The following is a 23,236-nucleotide window of genomic DNA, read 5'->3' on the forward strand; positions in this document are numbered from 1 at the left end:
AGAATATAGGGTGTGGGGAAAACCAGCCTTGAGTGGGCTGCACAGGAGACATTCAGCTGGGAAAGTGGAAAAGTGGAAAAGGAAACCAGGTTTCAGTTCAGGAGAGAAATGAAAACACACAGATTTTTGGGCAAATTTGCTAATAACAGATAGTGGATTATTAGAGTACAAAGAAAGGGGGGGGGAAGGCAGGGAAAGGTTAAGGTTGGGGCAAGAGTAGGTAGTGGTTCTCAGTCCTACCTGCACAACAGAACCATCTGGGGAATGTTTAGGATACTAAGGCGGGGGCCCAGAACACCTGGATCACAATCTCCAGGGGTGCTATGATCCTGACACATAGAGTTGAGAACCACTGGCTCAAGTGATATGTGAAGCACTGTGGAGATAAAATACTTCATTTTCTGACGCTGAATGGGGGAGACGAGTAGTGAGGCATGATGGGGTTGGTCCCAGAAGCACTGGTGGCGGGACGGTATTCTCAAGTACTGCTAGAGAAGACAGAATTTGGTACAAGACTCCTAGAGGGCAGTGATTTTGCCTCCAGGAGTTTGTTCCAATCTCCTGGTTATTAACAGAGAGGCGCACGGTCATCCACTGCTGTATTATTAACACAGCAAAAATGAAAACGTCAAAGATGCAACGTTATGAAATGTCAAAGTGTCAACGTAAAGATTAACAAAATAAAATGCAGCCATTTACAAAACTTAGAATATGATTTACTGTCATGAAAAAAGATTCAGGATATATTAAATAGAAAATGCAGTTTCAAAAAAACCATTATGTATATAGCAGGGTATCAAATCGGGAGACCCTGACTTTTACACACCAACACAGATAACAGACTGGAAGACCTTTAAGAAAGGTATCAGCGTTCATCTCTGACAAGTGCCAAGTACTAAGGGTGACTTTTTTTATATTTTGAAAATTTCTTGCACACAGTTTACATTGATAGAAAAAAGACTTTTGTTTGGGGCGGGGGTGGTGGTGGTGGTGGATTATTTAAAGAAATGGGTTTACAATCAGTCCGAATTCCTACTATTTCCAAGGAGAATTTGGTCTGGCCCAATCTGTTTCTGGTGACAGGAACATAATACGGGCTTTGAAGTATTAAGAAAAATCATCTCAAACTTGGAAATGAAACAGAAGACAGTACACCCTGTCCTTTCAAATCCCAACAGGGGCACTGTTTTAACATGCCTGCCAACGGGATTTCTTACTCGAGGACAGTGGTTCTCAAAACGTAATCCGAGGACCTCTAGGAGTCCCCAGTAGACTTTTGGGATTCTGGGAAGATCCTCCTTTTCCAATTACGTAACTGTGTGAGGCCAGATTTTCTTCATATACTTCAACCAAAACAACATATTGCAACATACGAATGTGGAAGCTGATAATGAGAATCCAGCTGTCTGCTAAGCCAGTTAAGTGTTCTATTTGCAAACATGTAAAATAATGCCTTTTTTCCCTGAGAGAGAGGTATAGAGGTATTCTCTCCATTTTACAGATGAAGCAGCAGAGGCTAAGCTGTCACACAGTGTTTACCCAAGTTCATAAAGCATGAAGGGGTGGCGATGGGACCAAAGCTCAGTTTTAACTCCAAGGTCCATCTCCTTTTCCTGAAATTAAAATTTAAGTATGCTTCCAAGTTTTTAGGTAGTCTTTACATTTTGTGACTGGGAGGTCTAAACTAATGCTCAAATGATCCCCACCCCATCCCCCAAACAAGTTAGCGATGGACAAGCTTCAGGAAGCCATTTATCAGAGTACTGGCCAAATAAAGGCAGAGCATGGAGCACTAAAACAAGAAAGAGTGCAAATTTTCTATTCCTGCTTCCGAAACACCCTTCACATTTTATTATCTGACTCTCTCACCAATCCTGTGGTAGGAAAAAACTCAAAAAAGAAGAAAACTATTAAGCAGCAATCCAAGGTCTAATTGTTCTCTCCTCAAAACCCCATTTACCCTCAGAAGAATCAAAGCCGTCACATGAGCATAAAGAATTACTTAGTGGCCTAGGAAAATGTCTGTTACATGGGAGGGGGGGGGGATGAGCGGAATCACATACAGGATAATTGTTTTGGGGTAAAATAAAAATGAGGAGTGTTTTATGCATACACAGACGTGTCAATAAGCACAGGAGCAATTTCAACAGCACACCAAATAATGGTTACCTGTGAGGTGCACAATCAAAAGAACAGGAGAATTTCACTTCTTGTTTTAGTATGAGTAATATTATGGGTGATTTTCACCTTGTTTCAGTATTAATAAAATCGTGTTTCCTCCACCTTTTGGTGCTTTACAGAATGCCAAGACAGAGCTTTCATCGTGAGTAGAACATTACTTGTCTGTGTCTGAAACTTCATACTGATCGAAACCCCCGGAGATGTGCAGTAGCATCGTCGTTTGCAAGCCTGAGGTACCCCGGATGCTCTCTTTGATAACGTGCTTTTCCTACCAACCTCACAGGACTGTTGTTCCGATATAGGTGGAAGTGCCTTCCTGGGCTATACAAGGCTGTGACCCCCTCTTCTCAACCTTTTTGTACATACTTGAGGCACTTCTGACCTGGTCAACTGCTAGGTTTGGCTCCGAAGAGCCCAGAAAGTCACAAATCTAAAAGAACATGCAGGAGTTTTATTGCACTGAAGCAGGTCAAGGGTAGATCAATTCCTCAACCTAAACTCCAGCAAACCCCAAATCTGAAGGAGAAATCCCTAGGATCTACGACTTGGGTAGAGAAAGTAACAATTCTGTTCTCCTTGGAAAAGCCTGAATTCAGCTGTTTGCCCAGGAGGCCTCCTGGAAGATTCCCTAAAGTTAAGTTCCATGACAGAGGCTCCTAACCGAATCCAAGAAAAGTCCTCTGGTTAGCAAACCCTGTGAGATTAGTAAACACTGGCCATGAGAAGACAGCTGCCAGGAGCACAGCCCACCGCTCTCCAGGCTGGTTTTTTATCATCATCCCATGACTAGGACAGCAAAGGGAAAACAGGTGCACAGGCTGATGCTGATCAAAGTTTGGGAATTCAGCCACGAATAAATACTGTGGAGAACAGACCCAAGCAACCTCCACCAGCACAGAGCAGCTGATCAAACAGCCAATTCCGTAGCTAGTTCAAAGGCTAAGCAAGTGCTTACCGAGACTTTGTGAAAAAGGCCACTTGAGGATTTATATACTGCCCCACTAGCAGCACAGTGCTAGCCGCACTGTTGACCGAAACCTGGTGGTGTATTTTTTAATAGGTTCTTAACCAAGACCAAACTTTTTTAATCCCAAATAATGAAACAATGTAACTAACACCAACAGCACTCACACCTTCAGCAAGGAGGAAGGCCCTAGTCTGTCTAAATCTGAAAATAACTAAAGCCCAGTCCAGGTCAGAGTTCTCTGAAAATATAACCCTCACAAGTGAAATACTGCTCTTCAATACCACAAATAGAGTAAGTTCAAGGAAGTGAGGAGGACTAGCTATCTTCATGAGAAATAATATATTACAACAGGGGCGCCTGGATGGCTCAGTTAAGCATCGCACTTTTTTTTTTCCTTTTTTTTTAAAGATTTAAAAAATCTTTAAAAAAAATATTAGCAAGAGAGCGAGCGAGCACGAGCAGGGAGAGGGAGAAGCGGGCGATGCAGGGCTCAATCCCAGGACCCCGAGATCATGACCTGAGCCAAAGGCAGATGCTTGACTGACTGAGCCACCCACGTGCCCAAGGGTCCAACTCTTGATTTCGGCTGAGGTCATGATCTTGGGGTCGTGAGATCAAGCTCCACATTGGTCTCACTGGGCATGAAGCCTGCTTGGGATTCTCTCTCTCCCCCCTTCCACCTCTACCCCCACACCACCCCTACATTCACTCGCTCTCTCTCAAAAAAAATTATATATATATAATATATGACAGACCCAGCAGGGTCGTGAATGATTGTCCCTTCCACAAAAGTAAATTATTTGTGTCTTAATTAGGAAGATAAATCACTAAGTATTTCTTTTTAAAAAACCTTCCATATTATATGGGTTACTATAAAATTGTACCACAGCAAATGCACTAACACCAAAGTTTGATCAGTCAACAGTTTTGAATATTGCTTCTTATTTAACAGTTACTTTCAGAGTCTTCCAGCTGAAACCAAATTGTTTTTTTCTTGGACTTCTTCATAGAATCTTACCTTCTTTGTGGAAAACACATTCTCCAACAAGAAATACTACCAAATCCATGGTCTAGATTTCACAACTCTTTTGTTTTGTTTTGTTTTGTTTTAAAAGGTAAGCTCTGTGTCTTTAAATGCAGAAGAATTGCTATTATACAACAAACTTTTTATTTTTTCATTCATAAAAACAGTCCACAGCATTCATAAAACAGGGTGGTAGAAGAAATAAAAAGACTTTTCAAGTGGATTCTTTATGTTTTAAGAACAGATGAGTTGGTAGCAATTTAATACAGATGGAAACAATACAATCCATATAAAAACAGGATTTGAAAGGAGGAGGGGAGGAGATTATACCAACCGAAGTAAATTTAGAGCTTTCAGGCATGCAACTCAACATCTGAATTTTCTTCACTTAAAAACCAAACTAGGTGCTTTAATAATAGGTGTCTATAAAGAAGGCTACAAAAATATTGCAAAAATATTAGCCTTACATATACCACAAAAAAAAAAAGAGAGAAAGAGGGAGAAAAGAAATTAACAAATCCCCAGCTACACCTAGGCTAATCACAAGTTTTCCCTAACAGAGACAGACAAAGAAAAATAATTTTTACAAGCTTAGCTTTGGGTACAATACCTTAGAGCTCTCACGTGGGTGTTTTCCTGCTCATGCTCTTTTCAGTATAAACAAACATGGTTTATGTAATGGAATACATACTTGAGGGATTCCTTAAAAAAGAATCACAAGTTTCATTTTATATATACAACAAATTTTTAATTATGTACTGAAAATAAATTACAGGAAATAACTTTAAAATGCAACAGAGGACAAAGTCACGATAAACATTCCCATTGACTTCCCTTGGTGGGGGAGGGGAGGTGAGATTGCAGTGCTCAAGGAAGATAAATATCACAAATATATCAAAAACTTCAAATTGTCTATGCATTCACACACTGACATGAGCCACAAACATTCCTTCACAGGGACTGTACTTAGCCTACCACAGAACCAGATTTTGCCATAAACTACAAAACTTTTAATACAAAATCGTATTTATATATTTATAATTCATATACATGCCCTATCTGTGATTTTAGAAAATAAAAGCTACACACTGTACAGACACTCTTAACTCATAGCTGTAGGCAACATTTTTGGATGGAATTTCTCCCCCAATAAAATTAATGGCATATTTTATGTACATGAAGGCTAAACTGCATAAAGACAGTTCAGTTTCCCAGATATGCATCTCCTTTTAGGGCAGGTTTATAAATTTAAAAAGGCAAGACAAATGTACACCTCAGAATCACTTTCTTAGCTACGAGAGTTGTCATGTAATTTCCGTGAAATTTCTGATACATGCACGTATGTAATACTGGTATTGAAGGCAGTAAAGCAACATGTACTTTTCATGTAGTGGCTCGATAAAGGCTTCATTGTCTTCTGATCTGGTTCTTGATACAGTGATTCATAACTTCACGAAAAATTAAAATTTCAATGGGACATTGGTGTTAAAGAGACTCTAAATAGACTTCTTAAAATATTTCCCTGAAATATCCTTGTACACAAGACAAATTTCACCAACATTAGATTAAAAGGAAAAAAAAATAAAAGAAACATGGCACAAATGTGCATGATAAACTAATGCTCCTCAGCCAATCTCCATGTCTTAGGAGCCAAGAACAGAATGTTTAAAACCAACAAACAATTTTCACACTCTGTGGCAGCCATCTGTGAAGCCAGTTATACTAAACTACTTCTACAGTTGATTGTAAACTTTGGTTTATTTTTATTTGAGTTCTCATTGTACAGCAAGCATGAAAAAAAGGGAGAGTGGAGTCCATGAGGAGACGAACTGTCAGTCTGTCTTTAATCTGGCATGATGAGACACCTGGTCAGTCAGGCCTGCTTTGATAGAGTTTGTTACAGACTGCCTTATGTTTTCCTCCATCAAATTATCACCCAGAGGCTTCAATACCTGTGGTATGAGAAATGTGCAAAACAAATAAAAACATGAGGTAAAAAAAGAGTTACATATAAAAATAGATATAAAAATTCAATTCAAAGCAATGAAGAAAATAACCAGGAATGTGGGAAATAAAAAGATGCTTCTCCCAAAGAAAGTTATGATGCTACAAATAACGCAGTTAGACACTTGACAATGCAACATAAACTACTTTCGTCCTATTCAAACCATTTACAATTCCTAGGAGACGGATGTGCAATTCCATACCCTATATGCAGCATCAAATCTGGTAAGTATACAGCATTTATGCAGACCGGCCCAGACGGTCCTGCTTATTGTCCTACATGTATAAGTGGGAACACTTCAGATAGAGATAAAAGTTAAAAATACTGTCTAATTTTTCTTCTTGTTATTGTTGGATGACAGTCTCTGTCGCTGTGCTGATGAAAGAGCACGATGGACCATTCGACGTCTAGTAACTTCAAACAGTTTGGAAAACACCTAAAACATGGAGTGATTCGTTAGGACAATGACTCAGAGTGCCTTGAACTTAAAGAGTTTAAGACTACAAGAATCTGAGACTGTGGGTTTCTCACCTTCCTGGGACTCCTCTGAAGCAAAAGAAAAGAGAAATGCAAGAAAATTTAGGCAAGGTTTGTTGACATAGCACAGATCTTCTCTGACTAGTGATCCACTTACCTTAACTACAATGAAAATACTTTTACACACTTTAGATTCTTCCATTTAAGTGTTTTGTAATAATGGTACTTCTAAAGTCCTAGAATCAATGCTATATAGGAGAATAACTGGTTTTCAAAGTAAGACACTGTACAATGATTAAAATTCATGCTGCAGAAAATTAGTAATGGTCCAAAATTTTAAAGTAGATAATTTTTTTTAAAAAAGTGAGATTGCTGATAGCTTTTTGTCCATCCTCTATTAGAAGGTATCAAAGGAATATGAAGAGAGATTTTTTTTGAGATAAAGGGTTAAATTTAACAAATATCCAAACACAAGCTTCCAAATCAGATCCGAATAAATCGAGCATTTCTCTGAAGAATAAATACAAAATCCAAATTAATATAGTGGGTCACTTTATAAAATAATAATGACATTATTAACAAGAAAAGTCAATACCCAATAAACCTTCCTCAAAAAATGATTTACTTCTTCAGTCTTTAAATTTAAAGCCAAAACCAACATGAACCTGCATATCCTAGATCTTCAAATAAGCCCAATACTTCATCAGCCCAGAAAAGATATCTGAAAATGCCTATTATACTGTCCATCAATAATAATATCTGCAGCTTTCATTCTGATCCTCGACATGATGCTCAAGTATTTCACGATGATCATTTTAATGACAACATCCTCAAATGGAATTTTCTGAACACAGGCAATTCCAGCACACAGTTGGCCAATATACAACATGGTTTTCCTTAGTAGATTCTTGTCAGGCCCGACTCTGAATTCTGGTTTGAGGTAAAAGATTATGATTTGAATTCTAGTTGAGGTAAATGATTATGATTACACGAAGCTGGTTCTCTTTGTAGCACTTTGCTTTGTTCATTAGTGTTTCCATAGAAGTCGAACAAAATTCGTTTGGTGAAAGAAAACCCTATAGGGTTGTTCCTTGTCGTGCATCAGTAAATCACCACTATCTTCATGGAAGGCAACAAAGACCTGAATACCATCCAATATTTTTCCTCAAATATTAAGTATGCTTTGCTTTTTGCCAGTATTACTATGAAACTTCTTTTGCTTTCCTAAAGCACTGCACTTCCAAATTTCTTTTCCTTACACTGACTATATTTTCTTTCCTCTAAGAAAAAAATCCTTAGAGACTCTGGCCCTGCCCATGGTCTGGCATCATCAGGCCTATGACTAAGAATCTATCGAAAGGATATTACAGATTTCAGCCAATCAAAGCACACTATAATTATGACTTTAAGAAAAAAATTATCCGGTTCATAATTGATATTCAGATTATACAACCAAACAAAACAGAAAACATCCTTTGACATTCCTCATATAAAGGAAAAGTAGGTGTTTGCAAATACTGCAGAAGGGTGGGGAAGTGTCACGGGGATGAAATTAGTCACTGAAAAACCAAAAGATAGATACCAACCTGTTCCCATAGTGTTTCAGCAATCTGATCAATCACTGTTCCAATTTCTCTGAACTCCCCAGAGTATTTTACATATGCCCAAGTACAAAGAGATGTCAGTGCTAACCCCATGATAAGGTTACACAAGACGGCTATAGAGTTTAGGCCAATGAAGCCAGTCAGTCCTGAGATTATATACATAGCAAACATGACTGCAAACAGTGTGGCAGGAGTACGAGCAGCATAGAAGATATTTTTGCCATCATTGTGCTTTATAAAATTTGCATAGGTTTCTTCAATTTCAGCTTCAAGCTGGTCCTGATAACGATGGCAGAATTCATCTCCACCCATTTTTTTTACTGAACGAAACTGTTTAATCGCCACTTCCTTGAGATCCAGGTGTTTTCGCTCCAGATCTGAAGGTGCAATGTAAGGCTTGTCCCCACCACATACCTGTCCAGACAGGATTACAGAAGGACACATTACAGGCTAGAAATAATTCACACTTGAAAGAAGCTCCCTGCTCACAGTTTTTAATCTCAAAAAGCCAAGCCACCTACATAGTTGAGTTTTAAACTTATTCATAATACCTCACACATAATCATAACTTATTTCTTATATGTTTAACTGACTCAGGCAAAATAAATCTTCCAAGTATGACTAATACCAGTAAAGACAAAAACAATTACACTGCAATCTGTACCTGACTTCACTTGACCCACCAACACACCATGAGAATACAGAAAGACTGCTGGCAGAAAGTGGGTAAAAGAGAACACAGAAAAAAGGTACTTTAATGTTCGAGTTAGCAAGGTTAGCACATAAGCTGCTATTGGCCTTAAACGAGTATTACATCAGAAGCTACTAATAAGAGCACTCTGAATCACGTGTCAAAACTATTTTAGTATGATTTGTATAATAACCTGCCACCTGTATCCTGCACCCTGCACTCTAACCATGTGAATTATTTTCTTAGTTTATTCCCAGCAGAGATGATAAAAGGGAATCAGGGAATGATGTAACCTGACAATGCATAAGGAGCGCAAATTAGTTCAATTATTTTAAATGTAAAAATCCTCTCTCTCACTCTAGCGTCAAATTTAAATGTTGGTTACAAACCTGCTCCATACTTTTGCAATAGATCTCTCTTGCTCCTGCTACTGCAGCAAGATTATTAGCTTCAGCTGTTGCCTAAAAAAAAAAAGTGCCAATTTTATGCAAAAGATACTCAGTGGCTCTATAAATTCTAATTAACACAATAAATTATATATAATGAACAAGCCTGAAAATGAACCAGAGAAAACATTATCAACTTCCAGTTTTCCTTTCCAATGGAAGGGAACACCAGTGTAAAAGATAAAATAATTGCTTCTAATAGGACTGCCTGTCTAATTTTGTTTTGCTTAGGTTTATTAAAATGGGTATGTAGGGGTGTCTGGGTGGCTCAGTCGGTTAGGTGTCTGACTCTTGGTTTCAGCTCAGATCATGATCTCAGTCAGGGTCACGAGATCGAGCCCCATGTTGGGCTCTGTGCTCAGCGCAGTGTCTGATATTCTCCCTCCCTCTCCCTGCCCCTCCCGCTTGTACTCTCTCACTCTCTCTCTAGAATCTTTAAAGAAAAAAAAAGAGTTTGTACAAAACACCACACATGCTCAGTAAATAACAGAGAAATAGACACAACCCTAAATTTGTCAAGCCTCCAGACGTACAGAACCAAGAATTAGAGATATGCTTGATCTCTCATATCAGTATTACACAAGAGACTTTAAATCCACAAAACTGCTTATTGCAGGAGTTTTAGAAGAAAATACTGTTTAATCTACTATAAAACTGAGAAACTACCCAAAATAGCAAATCTTTAAAAATATGAACTAGATATGTATCTGAAAAAAATTAAACATAAATTTGAGTGAAAAATTAACAGTATCAACGCAATAACATAAAATTTACTAAGAACAGATTGACATGAATGTAACGTTAATTATTCTTGATTTCTTAATTAAACTGTTTTATCTTTTTTTAAAAAAATGAACTAGGTTGGGGCACCTGGGTGGCTCAGTTAAATGTCTGCCTTTGGCTCAGGTCATGATCTCCCACTATCAATAAATACAATCTTAAAAAAAAAAATGAACTAGGTTAAAATAACACTGTCCCAAAAGAACACTTTTTCCCCCCCAAAGATTTCATTTATTTATTTATTTGACAGAGAGAGAGAAAGAGAGAAAGAGAGCGAACAAGCAGGGGGAGCAGTAGAGGGAGAAGCAGGCTCCCCACTAAGCAAGGAGCCCACGTGGGGCTCGATCCCAGGACCCCAGGATCACGACCTGAGCCAAAGGCAGATGCTTAACCGACTGAGCCACCCAGGAGCTCCCAAAAGACACCTTTTGAAAAAAAAAGGGAAAAAAACCTATATGCACTAGAAGTAGCTCTAAATCCTTATATCAAGAGGAAAAATACGCCTTATTTCAAACATTCACTGTCAAAGACTCAGAGAACAGAAGAAATTTGGTTTAGACAGGCCCATTTTAAGCCATCTCCTGCAAAAGCAATTTTTCTACACTTTTCCAGCAACTAAAGAGAAGGTACTGAAAACTCTCATTTCTGATGGCCTATGTGTGTGCAAGGTCTGCAATCATATAAAAACTTCAGGGCCCAAGACGTGTATTGCCTTAAATATTTGAAATTTATTTGCATGCAAAGAAGCATGATTCCATTTCCAGCATTTATCTCTAAACGAAGACTTTTCTCCTTCATAAATAAATATATGTATAACACACACACTACCTGAAGCATGGACTTTGGATGTGGAAGTTCCTCTCCTTGATAAATTTTAATGTAAGCCTAAAAATAAAAAGACATTATACTGGCAGGTTAAACAACTTGGCTCTACAGAAGAAAAACATTAAATATAAAAATAATTCATACTTTTAAAAGGAAAAGTCTCAAAAAAAAATTCTAAATAAAAAAAATGGAAAAAAATAAATAAAAGGAAAATGAAGGCTTAAAAATCATACACTCTCATTTCCAAAAAGTTAACTCTGTTCTCAACTCTATTAAAAACACATGTTGCAAAAAAAAATACCTTGCTAAATTATACCTTAATGTTTCTAAATATAATTCTAACTTACATACAAATTATCTCATATTTAAAAGTTATATATACAATGAAAAGAAATCCCTAATTCTCCCCTCCTGCCATTGTTTTAAATGTTAGAAAACATTTTTACTCAGTATTTCACTTTGACCAAGTTAAATTATATTTCAGTTCAAGGAAAAAAATTACCTAATTTATGCTTTAAGAGTAAGAAGGATTAATTAGTTCATATAGGAACTGTTCATCTCAACTTTTTACTGCCTCTAAATGTGTAACTAAACAAAAATAGTATGAAAATGACCATCAACTAACTGTCCAATAAATAACCAAAATTACACTCTTAACTGTAATTTCCCTTCCATCTCTCTGTAACTACTATGAGTAAGAAGAACTCTGACAATGGTCTTGCTCTGGCAAGCAAGCAATGATGACTAGAAAAGAGCAGAAAGGAAAAAAAAATCTATGAATAATTTACTTGAACTCAGAAACCAGTTTTGTACTTTCAGCTGCTCTTATCAAGTCCTCAAGAATCAGAGAGAAGGCTTTTATGAGAACTCAAGATGCAGAACTGCACTCCCAATATCTATCATCATTCACAAGTGAGAGTGGTATGACAATTATATGTTGAATGGTCTTCTCTCTGTATCAGAGCTGGAGAAAAAGTAGGTAATTCCATAAACAAGCAAAATCACTGTCTAAGAGATACAAGTTGTCTACTATTATTTTATATATCCTTAAAAATTGATCTAGCCAATTCAAAACAGAAAAACTATAAATTTCACTTTTCTGCTTTATAAACATACATATGAACATACATATGAGTTTTAAGTCAGCTGTATTTCTGAGACAAAGTCATTTAATGTGGGAGTTTTCCTACCTTAAAGTATTCTACAAGATCTCTACAAGTGACTTTAGATCCACTTATCTCTTTTTCTACCAAATTCTCAGGTGCAAGCAGCAATGGAACCAGGTTTCGAAGCTCTCGTTTAAAGTCTTCATCAATATCTAACAGATAATGAGATAAAAGGCAACACCTTAGTGAAAAAAAGAAAGATTAAAGGAGTCCCCACCGGTACACGTTCATAAAATTCTGTTTCATGAAACAACAATATACAGTGTCTATTACTTAAGTAGATTCATTTAAAAAAACTCATCCAAACACATCATATCTCCCCTTACTCTGCTACTCCATTTCCCTCATCCCCCAATAATTCTTTAAGCTCAAATAATAAGTTGTGGACTACCAAAATAAATTCCATATCCTTTTCAAAAGGCAAACAATTCATGAAATTGTACTAAATTTTAATACTAGATTTTGTTTTTCGAGCTATACTGTAAAACTTTCATTATTCCTCCAGCCTTTTGCCATCATGCTCCAATCCAATCCTAAAATATACTCAAAAAATTTTATCATCCCTAAAACAGAAACTTGAATCTGATTACATGAATACGATATATTGGTAAAACATTTTAAAGACTGCAAACAGATGAAATACTGAAATGTTCTCAGCCTTCGGAATTTATAGGACACTGGTGCTGAGCAATAGACCACATAATAAAATATGCTAATCCATACACTAGACAGTCAAGGACAAACCAATGGAAAGCTAGACAGACCACACAGAGCATTCAAATCACCTCATTAACCAATGCATCAAAATGTGTTCCAGTATAAGACAGAAAATTTAAGGAACCATGTATTTTTTTTTTTTAACTCTCAGCCTCTAAAAAGTAAGTTCTGATTTTAGCAAGAATGGGAATTCCCACCTTTCAATCTCCCATCAAAACTAGGATTAGTTGCAACTTTAAGACCAGGATGTGGCAAAAGGAAGCAACCAAGATTTGAGAAACAACTGTGAATGTGCTTCCTTACATTCTGTAGCTCTTCATGTTGATTTTGTTTTACCTGAGGGTAGAAGGAGACAGGGTGAAGGTGCAAACAGGAAAAAAAAGTTTTAAAGAAAACATACACCCATACTCACAAGTGTGCACACTTAACTCAGATGCTACTCCAGATGGGTTTTTGACAACAAAAAATTTTACTAAAGACCCATTTCTGACCACTTTGGTAAGACCCCACTTTGTCTTAAAACTAGAAAAGATGTTTTTTCCCATGTTAGCTGCCAACGAATGAAAAATACAAATAATTAGGGGCGCCTGGGTGGCTCAGTCGTGAAGCGTCTGCCTTCGGCTCAGGTCATGATTCCAGGTCCTGGGATCAAGCCCCGCATCGGGCTCCCTGCTTGGCGGGAAGCCTGCTTCTCCCTCTCCCACTCGCCCTGCTTGTGTTCCCTCTCTCGCTATGTCTCTCTGTCAAATAAATAACATCTTTTAAAAAATAAAAAAAGAAAAAAGAAAAAAAAGAAAAATACAAATAATTACTCGTAATATCCCACACCAGACTAACAAGGAGTGGTTGTGGTTTACAAACCAGTAAATAAATTAAGAATTGCCTTTCAAGTACTTATAACGGCAAAGAGAAAAACAAAGTACTAATTTGCCTACAAATAAAAAGGTCAGCCCCTGAGCAAAATAACAGCTAAACTGGAAAAGATCCAGTGCAGTCCAAAGGACTTTTGAAACTTATTGGGATTTGAGTACTTACCCCAAATAATTATTTATGATTTATGCTAGTTATCAGTGTTTTGGGGAGAGAGACTGCTATTTTCTGGAAGAAAATCTTAAACTTAGATTTTTTTAATAACTACTTATCCCAGTATAACTCACATACGCTTATCCCAGTATAACTTACATACGCTCTCAAGGACTCTTCTCAAACACCATTTTTAAAAAAACATGCACCATTTATAATCAACAAAACCTGGAAACTACCTAAATCTCCATCAAGAATAGAATGAAGAAACTGCTGTCTATTCATACAATGGAATACTGCATAGCAATGAGAATAAATGAATTAAACTACATGCAACAGTATCTCAGAAATACTGAGCAAGAAGCTAGACACAAAAGGATACATGTTGTATGTGATCCCTTTCATAAAAAGTACACACAAGGCCTGTTAGAGGTCAGGAGAGTAGTGGAGGGTTTAGGGGGTAGCGGGTGGAGGTTGGGTACTTCTGGGTGCTATTACATGGCTATGTTCATTTGTATAAATTCATCAAGCTGCACACTTAATGACTTGAGCACTTTCCTGTATCACTTTAGTAAGATAAAAATCTTGTCTTTGAAGTATATAATTCTGAGTTTAGTTAGTATGCCTGATATGCTTTGTGTTCGTTTTTTCTGAAAAAACCAGAGAAAGATGACTGCAATTATCTCTGACAATAGGGTCTGGAAATGCCTTTCAAATATCCAAGAATGAGGAATTGGTTTTAATCTTCTTTTAGTAATAAAATTATACCCAAGTTTTTGACTGTGGTTGAAAAACTACATGCATTGGGCGCCTGGGTGGCTCAGTTGGTTAAGCGACTGCCTTCGGCTCAGGTCATGATCCTGGAGTCCCTGGATCAAGTCCCGCATCGGGCTCCCTGCTCGGCAGGGAGTCTGCTTCTCCCTCTGACCCTCCCCCCCCTCATGTGCTTGCTCTCTCTCATTCTCTCTCAAATAAATAAATAAAATCTTTAAAAAAAAAAACAACTACATGCATCATCCTATAGGCAAAATTTTATTAATCAAAAGAGAGGACCCTACTACTTATGAATTAAGGGATTTTCACATAACTTATATATGAGAGTAGATGGGTGTATCTGACCTGAGGGTTTCCCCAAGTACTTCCATGGGAGGGTACGTTTAGGAACAAAGGATCATGTTGGTGAGGTTATTTTCTAGGAATGCTTTAGTGTAGCATGTTGCATGGGCCAGGAATCTGGATATTTGGGTCCTAGTCCCAGCTATCAACAGTTAAGAGACCAAAGGCAAGTCACTTTTCTGGGTTCAGTTACATTATATATTTTAAAAAGAAAGCTGAGTTAGATGATGTGTAAGATCCCTCTTCTATCTCTATACGCTGCCACTCTAGGAGACAGTATTCTTTGGAGAGAGGGTCTCACATCATGTGTTCAATGTATGCACATTATCCAGTCTGTCCCAAATGTTCGAAAGGTCAGTTGGCCAGAAAGAGATACACATGCAAGTAAATCAAAAAAGTTAGTCTCCTTCAAACTTTTATCCTTTGAATATTGATTTATAGTTGGTTCTAAAGAGAAATACTTGTTCCTTAATTTCTATTCAAGGGCACTGGCCTCTTTGGCAAGAATACAACCAATTTACTTTTCATCAATTCTGTATGGAGCCACCTGGGCTAACTTGGGATGTGCAATTTACGGTGGCGACACTTAAGAGACTGGCAATGTAAGCAGCAGTCCAAACAGCCCGCTCCTTCATCTGGCTTGGTGCTTATGCTCTCCTCACTAGGAAATGGGGGCTTACCTGCAATCTCTTTTCAAGGAATTGTTTTCCACCTTCCAAACCATATGAATGTTCATAAGGATAACTCCAATCCCGAATTAAAAACATTAATGTCTACAGACAGAAAAAAGTAGAAATCATTTCTTACAAAGTTTTATTAAAAAAAAAAAAATCACTATTTAACAATCATGCACTCCCTTAAACAATCCTTATCAAAAGTTATAGTAACAAATGGTTAATACTGCTCATAGTTCTAGCAAGGTCCTACTTAAGCCTACAACACTCCCAGCCCCTACACCAAGCAATTGCTTCCGTTTGAGAACTTCATGGTATATGAAGAAAGAGCCACCACAGACAATAATACAGGGTCTTAAAAAAATGAACAAAAGGCTATCAGGGCATATAGATCATAATTTTAAGTCAAGGTTGTATAACTAAAAGACCAACTAATCTAATTCTAGACTAACTGATTCTCTTCACTCAATTTTTAATTTATATATGCTTAGGTTTCTCAATCTCAGCCTTACTGATATTTTGAACCAGACAATTCTTAGTTGTGCGTGGCTGGATGGTGACCAGCATTTCTGGCCTCCATGCACTACACCAGCAGCATTAACCTCCCTCCAAAACTGTGACAACCAAAAATGTCTCCAGACATTGGCAAATGTCCCAAGTGACAAAATTAACCCAGTTCAGAAAAACTGATGTAGGCCAACTAGAGTATATTTCAACCATATATACAAAATAAAGCCATAACCTGCCCAATATCTCATAAAAGTGACCACTTGAGCCACATAAGACTGAGACAATCGACGTAAACCCACCCATACTAAGAATCACCAGCAACACTGTCACACAGAAAGGACTTCACGTATTGATGAGCAAACAGGGTGGAGTCATTCTCACCTACTGTAACACATCTGACTAAATAGTCAACTTATAATGCCAACTTATAAATTACACTTACTTTAAAAAAGAAACTATCTGAAATTAGCTTTGCTTTTTTTTTTTTAATTTAAATCTCTGTCATAACAGGACTCCACAGAAGCAAGCAGAGCATATGCTTCTCACACAACTCCACCCAGGTTTATTTCTGACTTAATATTCTGTACCTGGCATTTAAAAGGAATAAAAAACATATGGGGATTGAGGGGGTGGGAGGAGGGGAGAGATGTAATAAATTGTGAAACTTTTCTGTATGAAACCAAGAAAGAATAACAGGACTAACCTCAACTTGTAATATACCACCAAGAAACAAAACAAAAAAAACCCCACTAATATTTTGTAATAGTTTCCTACGTACAAAAGAAATTTACATGACTGTCTCAAGTTGAGGAAATAACATCTAATTAAGAGAAATATTAACCTCTCAATCTAAGTGTTAGCAATCTAACTATATCATTTGTTCTCTTTCCTACTGTTAGCCTACTATTAAGGTGGTAATGACATAAGTTTCAACTCCACTGAATCTGTTGCTAAAAATGAATTTGTTGTAATATCTTCAGACTTAAAAGATAAGGTGGCTTGATGGCTTTTTATACGTTAAGTTTTTAAAAATGATAAAATACTTATTTACCTGAAATGGTTTCTGGTAGATTTCTTCCATTGCAAGTCTGCCGTACTCTGTAAATAACTATTAAAGCAAGTTATTTAAATTAATGCCCCCAAAGAGATTCAAAGAAGACACTGTAAAGCCATTCTATGTCAGACGAGATAGACATCAGAGCCTTTAAAATCATTTGAAAGTCAAGCATTTAATTTTCTAACAGACTGGGTATACCCTAAAATTTCTTCTAGTTAAGAAGTTATGTATCAGTTTAAAACCATATAATACTGAATTTTCTTACACTGTAATAGGCTTCTAGATGGAAAGCCACAATTAAGTAAGAATTATATTTTCCATTCTTTGACACACATTCTTTGAGAAATACATACTTGCAAGTGTTGAAGATCATCTTCTTGAATATTCTGAGACAGATTATATACCTGTTAAAACAAAATTATGTTTTTATTCATTTTTTTAATACCCACCTGTATGTAACTTCACTTGTAGAAATGAAGATTATTTTATATGTCAGCACAAATGAATCACTTAGTCATTAGCTTAACCAGTGGCACATGAAAAGGATTTTCTCTTTCTTCCTAACAGGATAAAACATTAAGGGGGAAAAAGTGGTGGTAAATTATGTAAAAATCATGAATACATACATAAGCGGTCTAGAAAGTAGCAGACATTTTTAAAAAGTATATTACGTAAAAAGGTGTTTTTCTCCTTTTCAAAGTTTTTTTAATGTTATGACATAATCATTTATTTTTAACAGAGTGAAGATTGTTTCCACAATTATTTTTCTAAGTCAATGAACGTGAGGAGCATAGTTCTGCAAAGATAATATTCCTCCCTGGTATAGAGTGTGTGTGTGTTTGTATATGGACAGATAGGCATAGTTTAGTTACTTGGTGGCTGCCTTGACTCCCTGGTATAATATGGGTGTGTGTGTGTGTGTGTGTGTGTATGTGTGTAAAAAGGTATACAGTTATTTGGTGGTTGCCTTGAGTAGTCTGTGTGTGTGTGTTTAGGTGGATGGATAGAAAGGTATAGTTTATAGTTATTTGGTGGCTGCCTTGAGTACCATAAAGTCTACATGGCTTTTTTCTACTTTAAATAAACCATCTGTCTTAATAACTTAAAATGAAAATTTTACCAGCCTATGATAGCTGAAAAAAATAACAGTAGGTGGCACTCTTTGCCCTTTCTAGAATGTTTTAGGAGGCTTTCCAGGGCACAGAGCCCAGAGCTGATTGTCTACGTGTTGTCAAGGAAGGGAAACCGGAGAAAAGACTGGAATTGCAAAAGAGGCCCAATCCTTCCGAGTCAGGTTAAAAAGTGACCTAGGCGGCCGCATGGCTAAGTGGGTGTGCGCAGATGTCACCTCTGCTGAGAAATAACATGTCTAAGAAAACAGGGTTATTCCAAAGATAGAACAATTTGTTCTAACGGCAAATAAGTGATAATCTAGCTGAATCACTTGGAGGTCAAGAATATAAACAGCCAAAATAGGACAGCAAACCTAAAATGACATTCTCAGCTGACTATTTCTAAACATGGTACTTAAAAAGTAATTAATGACTGAGGTGATTATACTAGAGCTAAACTTAAAATCTGAAAGCATGACCAACCTATTCTTACCCATAGGAGCCTTAGCTTTTAGAAAACAGGTCGAGCTACTTTCACTGTCAGGGCCAGGTTGCAAATGGTAAAGAGAAGATTTGTTTATCTTAGATCATTAGTACTTAGCATACTGCCTTTTACTTAATAGATGTTCAACAATTATTTGTTGTAAGAATAAATGACAAGAGGACTTGTCATTGATCTATCAACCAGATAATGTATGTAAGGAAGAGAAATCTAGCCTCAAAGATGAGGAAAAAAACAATAATGAAAATAATTTTCACCTTCATTATTTATAGTTTACAAAGTATTTTCTTATGCATTATCTCATTTAGATCTTATTTCTGCCTCCACACAACCGTCACACGTAAGATGGGTCAAATCCTCATTTTACAGATTAAGAAAGTGGCACAGTGGCTTTAAGTGGTTGTCCAAAACCAGGTCTCCCATACTATCATAAAGTTGAATAAATAAACAAGAGAACAGCAAGGTACCAATTTCAGGACAGAGAATTCGCTCATTATAATTTACGGCAAGCCACAGAGGCAGCTTATCCGAAGCGCACGATGACTGGCTTCTGCTTGCCTCAAGGGAACGGCAGCAGTGCCACCTTGCAAGATCAGAGGGAAAAGGTAGAATGAAATGGAGAAAAGATACTGGAAGGGTCCCCAAAGCATCACTCAATTGGAAGTCCAGAGCTCCCCAGCCCTACAAAAAACAAAAGCCAAGCTGAAAAGTACTCCTTTTTTACCTCAAAATAATATCCCAATTCCTTTCCATTCTGACAGCTAGATACTTCAAATTGAGGAAGGAAGGAAACGGAACTTGTATCAAGACTGGACATATGTTCCAGATATTACCAGAAAGCAATACAAAAATTCCAAGACACTGTGACAGTTATCACCTATGATCTACTATCAATAAGAAACATCATCTCAGAAGGAGCACATACTTCTACTATTCACATATATACTTCTGGGTACATCATCACCAGCTAGCGCTAACCGACACACTCAATAAATTCTTCAGCCAGAGAAGCATCAACCACAGATGATCTCAGGAAAAAGAAAGTAAAGAGATACAAAATGACATGTGGTGGTTTAATTCAGTCTATCAGCCTAAATTATACAGAAGAGAGATGGACTAGCTTGAAGTGATTACAACTTGATATAATACCAAACACAATTAGAGTACAAAGTTAAGTGAAAAACAGAAGGGATTTTACTAAACAGTTCCTTTAAGTCCTTAGTGTATTACAGAAATAGCACATACATTCCTAAGTTAAATATGAATTAATTCTTCCACCTCTACCACCATTAGTTCAAATATTGAAGTACTAGATGTCATACATATCAAGTAGAAAACTAAGTTTAATTACTTTAAAAACTAAGTTTAATTTTTCTTTATTGGTTTAACCAAAACATAAAAGACCTACTCTACACCTTAATATATCTGGGAACTGTATGACTGAATTCAATTAAAGATGACATGAAATATATTCTCCTTTAAAAAAAAAGAAAAAAAGCACAGGGGTGCTCAGTGAGTTAAGCCTCCAACTCTTCACGTCAGCTCGGGTCATGGATCTTGGGGTTACGAGATCAAGCCCCATGTCGGGCTCTGTGCTCAGCGCAGTCTGCTTGAGATTCTGTCTCTCCCCCTGCCCCTCCCCACTTTCATGTGCTTTCTCTCTTGCTTTCAAATAAATGAACAAATCTTAAAAAAAAAAAAAAAAAAAAGTATAGGTGCTATAATGAAAAACCAAAGGGATTGGCTATTGGTTTATTACTGAAGTATGAAATTTCACATTGTGAACCAGAAAAGCATGGAAATATAAATGACCAATAAGAAATGTAAATAACTCTAATTTTAATCCTTTTTTCTTTAATCAAAAGACTTTTGTTTTCAATGTGCATCTTTTTTTTTTTTTTAAAGATTTGACAGAGAGAGACACAGCGAGAGAGGGAACAGAATAAGGGGGAGTGGGAGAAGGAGAACCAGGCTTCCCGCTGAGCAGGGAGCCCGACGCGGGGCTGGATCCCAGGACCCTGGGATCATGACCTGAGCTGAAGGCAGATGCTTAATGACTGAGCCACCCAGGCACCCCTTCTTTTTCTTTTTCAAATTTTTATTTAAATTCTACTAAGTTAACATACAGTATAATATTGATTTCAAGAGAATTTAGTGATTCATCATTTATATGTAACACCCAGTGCTCAACAAGTGCCCTCCTTAATCTCCATCACCTATTTAGCCCATCCCCCACCCCCTCCCCTCCAGCAACCCTCAGTTTGTTTTCTATAGTTGAGTCTTTTACCATTGTTTGCTTCCTTCCCCTCCCTTTACCCTATGTGACCTGTTTTGTTTTCAAAAAGCATTTTAAGAAAGAGCAAAGGTGGGCGCCTGGGTGGCTCAGTTGGTTAAGCGACTGCTTTCGGCTCAGGTCATGATCCTGGAGTCCCTGGATCGAGTCCCGCATCGGGCTCCCTGCTCGGCAGGGAGCCTGCTTCTCCCTCTGACCCTCCCCCCTCTCATGTGCTCTCTCTCTCTCATTCTCTCTGTCTCAAATAAATAAATAAAATCTTAAAAAAAAAAAAAAAAAAAGAAAGAGCAAAGGTAATAGGATTATCTGATCAGACCACAGCATTTCATGTCTCACCTGGACAGAGCTAGTCATGGTGCTCAGAGCGAACACCGTTGCACAGTCTTTGATAGTTGACTGGCTATCAAAGGCACCCTGGGTATCCATTAGCAGCACAGCCACCTAGGAATTTAAAAGTTTAAAATACTAAGTAAAATATTCACCAATAGTGACTATTAAAACAAAATTTAAAATGATAAATGTCAAAATCAGTAACTAAGTCAAGAAAAGTACTCTAAGCTAAATATCTCACACATTTTGACATAATAACCCATATATGTTATGTTGAAGTTATCAGACATTAATAGTTCTGTGCTATTTTGCTCTTTAATACCAGGAAATAGCTCAAAAAAGAATATGGAAGAAAAAAAAACAGTAAGAAAGTATAAACAGAATTTTACTTTCGTTCCATTAGGTCTGTCGATTACAAATACTTCATTCCAGACTTGTATGCCTGTTGTTTCTCTTTCACAACCACCTCGCCATGTAAAGCCAGTCAATGGTTCATTGTTTCCACCAATCCAACTTTGGGAATCCTGTCAAAGTCAAGCATAAATGTAAAATAAAACAAAAAATTAAGAACTAAGGAGAAGTGTAAGAAATCACCCATTCTTTATTTTACAGGTGAGGCAGGTAAGTCCAGCAAGATAAAATACATGGTAACATTACACAAATAGTTACAAAAGCAATCCCAAGTCCCATCTGAGGTGCTTTGTCTTAGAGCTGCAGTCTCCTACAAACCGAACCTTCTCAAATCTCACATTTTTTACTCTTCAGGCTTCTAGATAGGTGAGGTCATACCCACTTTCCCATTTTGAAGATTTCCTATGTTTAAAAATCCTAAAAAGTAGATACCAGCTATTGTGACATCTCCTCGTACAGATAAGCAAAACGAAGTTCCAGAAAGAATGGCTGTCAGAAAAGCAATGCTCTCTTAGAATAGCTTACACTAAAATGTTTTCACACTGCCTTAATTTTCTCTTTAAAAAATATCAAGTTTAAAAATAACCACAACACTTGCTTGGAACCTGATTCAAATAATCCAATTAGTTTAAAAAAAAAAAAAGGCTTTTTTTTCAAAACCAAAAGGGAAATCTGAACCCAGACATGGTATTTTACTAGGCAGTACTAAATCACAGTAAAAATGATTGCTTGGTTTGATAACAGTATTGTGGGTAATACTAACAATAACAGAGTTCTTAACTGTTAAAAAGTCAAGTATTTACGGTGAAAAAATAAACCTGGCATATGCTTTAAAATATTCCAGCAAAAAATAAAAGGGCAGGGAGGTATACAGATGAAACAAGACCAACAAAATGTTGATACATATATTGGGGTTCATCATACTATCCTATCTTTGGGTAAGTTAAAATTTCCATAATAAAATGTTCTAACTAAAACCACAGGGCTGGTGGGAATGTAAGCTGGTGCAGCCACTCTGGAAAACAGTATGGAGGTTCCTCAAAAAGTTGAAAACAGAGCTACCCTACGACCCAGCAATTACACTACTGGGTATTTACCCCAAAGATACAAACATAGTGAACCGAAGGGGCACGTGCACCCCAATGTTTATAGCAGCAATGTCTATAATAGCCAAACTATGGAAAGAGCCTAGATGTCCATCAACAGATGAATGGATAAAGATGTGGTGTATATATATATAATAGAACATTATGCAGCCATCAAAAAAATGAAACCGTGCCATTTGCAATGACATGGATGGAACTAGAGGGTATTATATGCTAAGC

General features: G+C 37.1%; 1 protein-coding gene across 4 annotated transcripts in view; it reads right to left on the reverse strand.

Annotated features, from left to right (window-relative positions):
• Positions 1–4,275: 4,275 nt before the first annotated feature.
• ATL2 (atlastin GTPase 2) overlaps positions 4,276–23,236 on the reverse strand; it is a 68,487-nt gene continuing 49,526 nt past the window's right edge. For 2 of the 4 annotated variants that reach the window (XM_021697322.1, XM_021697321.1), the window contains exons 3-13: positions 21,890–22,024; positions 21,507–21,611; positions 17,617–17,667; positions 17,258–17,314; positions 15,703–15,795; positions 13,081–13,219; positions 12,191–12,318; positions 11,004–11,060; positions 9,339–9,410; positions 8,241–8,672; positions 4,276–6,124 (exon numbers count right to left, since the gene is read on the reverse strand). In XM_021697322.1, the coding sequence (XP_021552997.1) occupies positions 6,005–6,124; positions 8,241–8,672; positions 9,339–9,410; positions 11,004–11,060; positions 12,191–12,318; positions 13,081–13,219; positions 15,703–15,795; positions 17,258–17,314; positions 17,617–17,667; positions 21,507–21,611; positions 21,890–22,024 (1,389 nt within the window). In that variant the 3' untranslated portion in view covers positions 4,276–6,004. Of the gene's footprint in view, positions 6,614–6,708; positions 6,724–8,240; positions 8,673–9,338; positions 9,411–11,003; positions 11,061–12,190; positions 12,319–13,080; positions 13,220–15,702; positions 15,796–17,257; positions 17,315–17,616; positions 17,668–21,506; positions 21,612–21,889; positions 22,025–23,236 lie in introns of all 4 variants that reach the window. The other 2 variants (XM_021697323.2, XM_044918494.1) reach the window with 2 other exon arrangements.

This window comes from Neomonachus schauinslandi, chromosome 10 (assembly GCF_002201575.2).
Source record: "Neomonachus schauinslandi chromosome 10, ASM220157v2, whole genome shotgun sequence".
NCBI classification, from domain to species: Eukaryota; Metazoa; Chordata; class Mammalia; order Carnivora; family Phocidae; genus Neomonachus; species Neomonachus schauinslandi.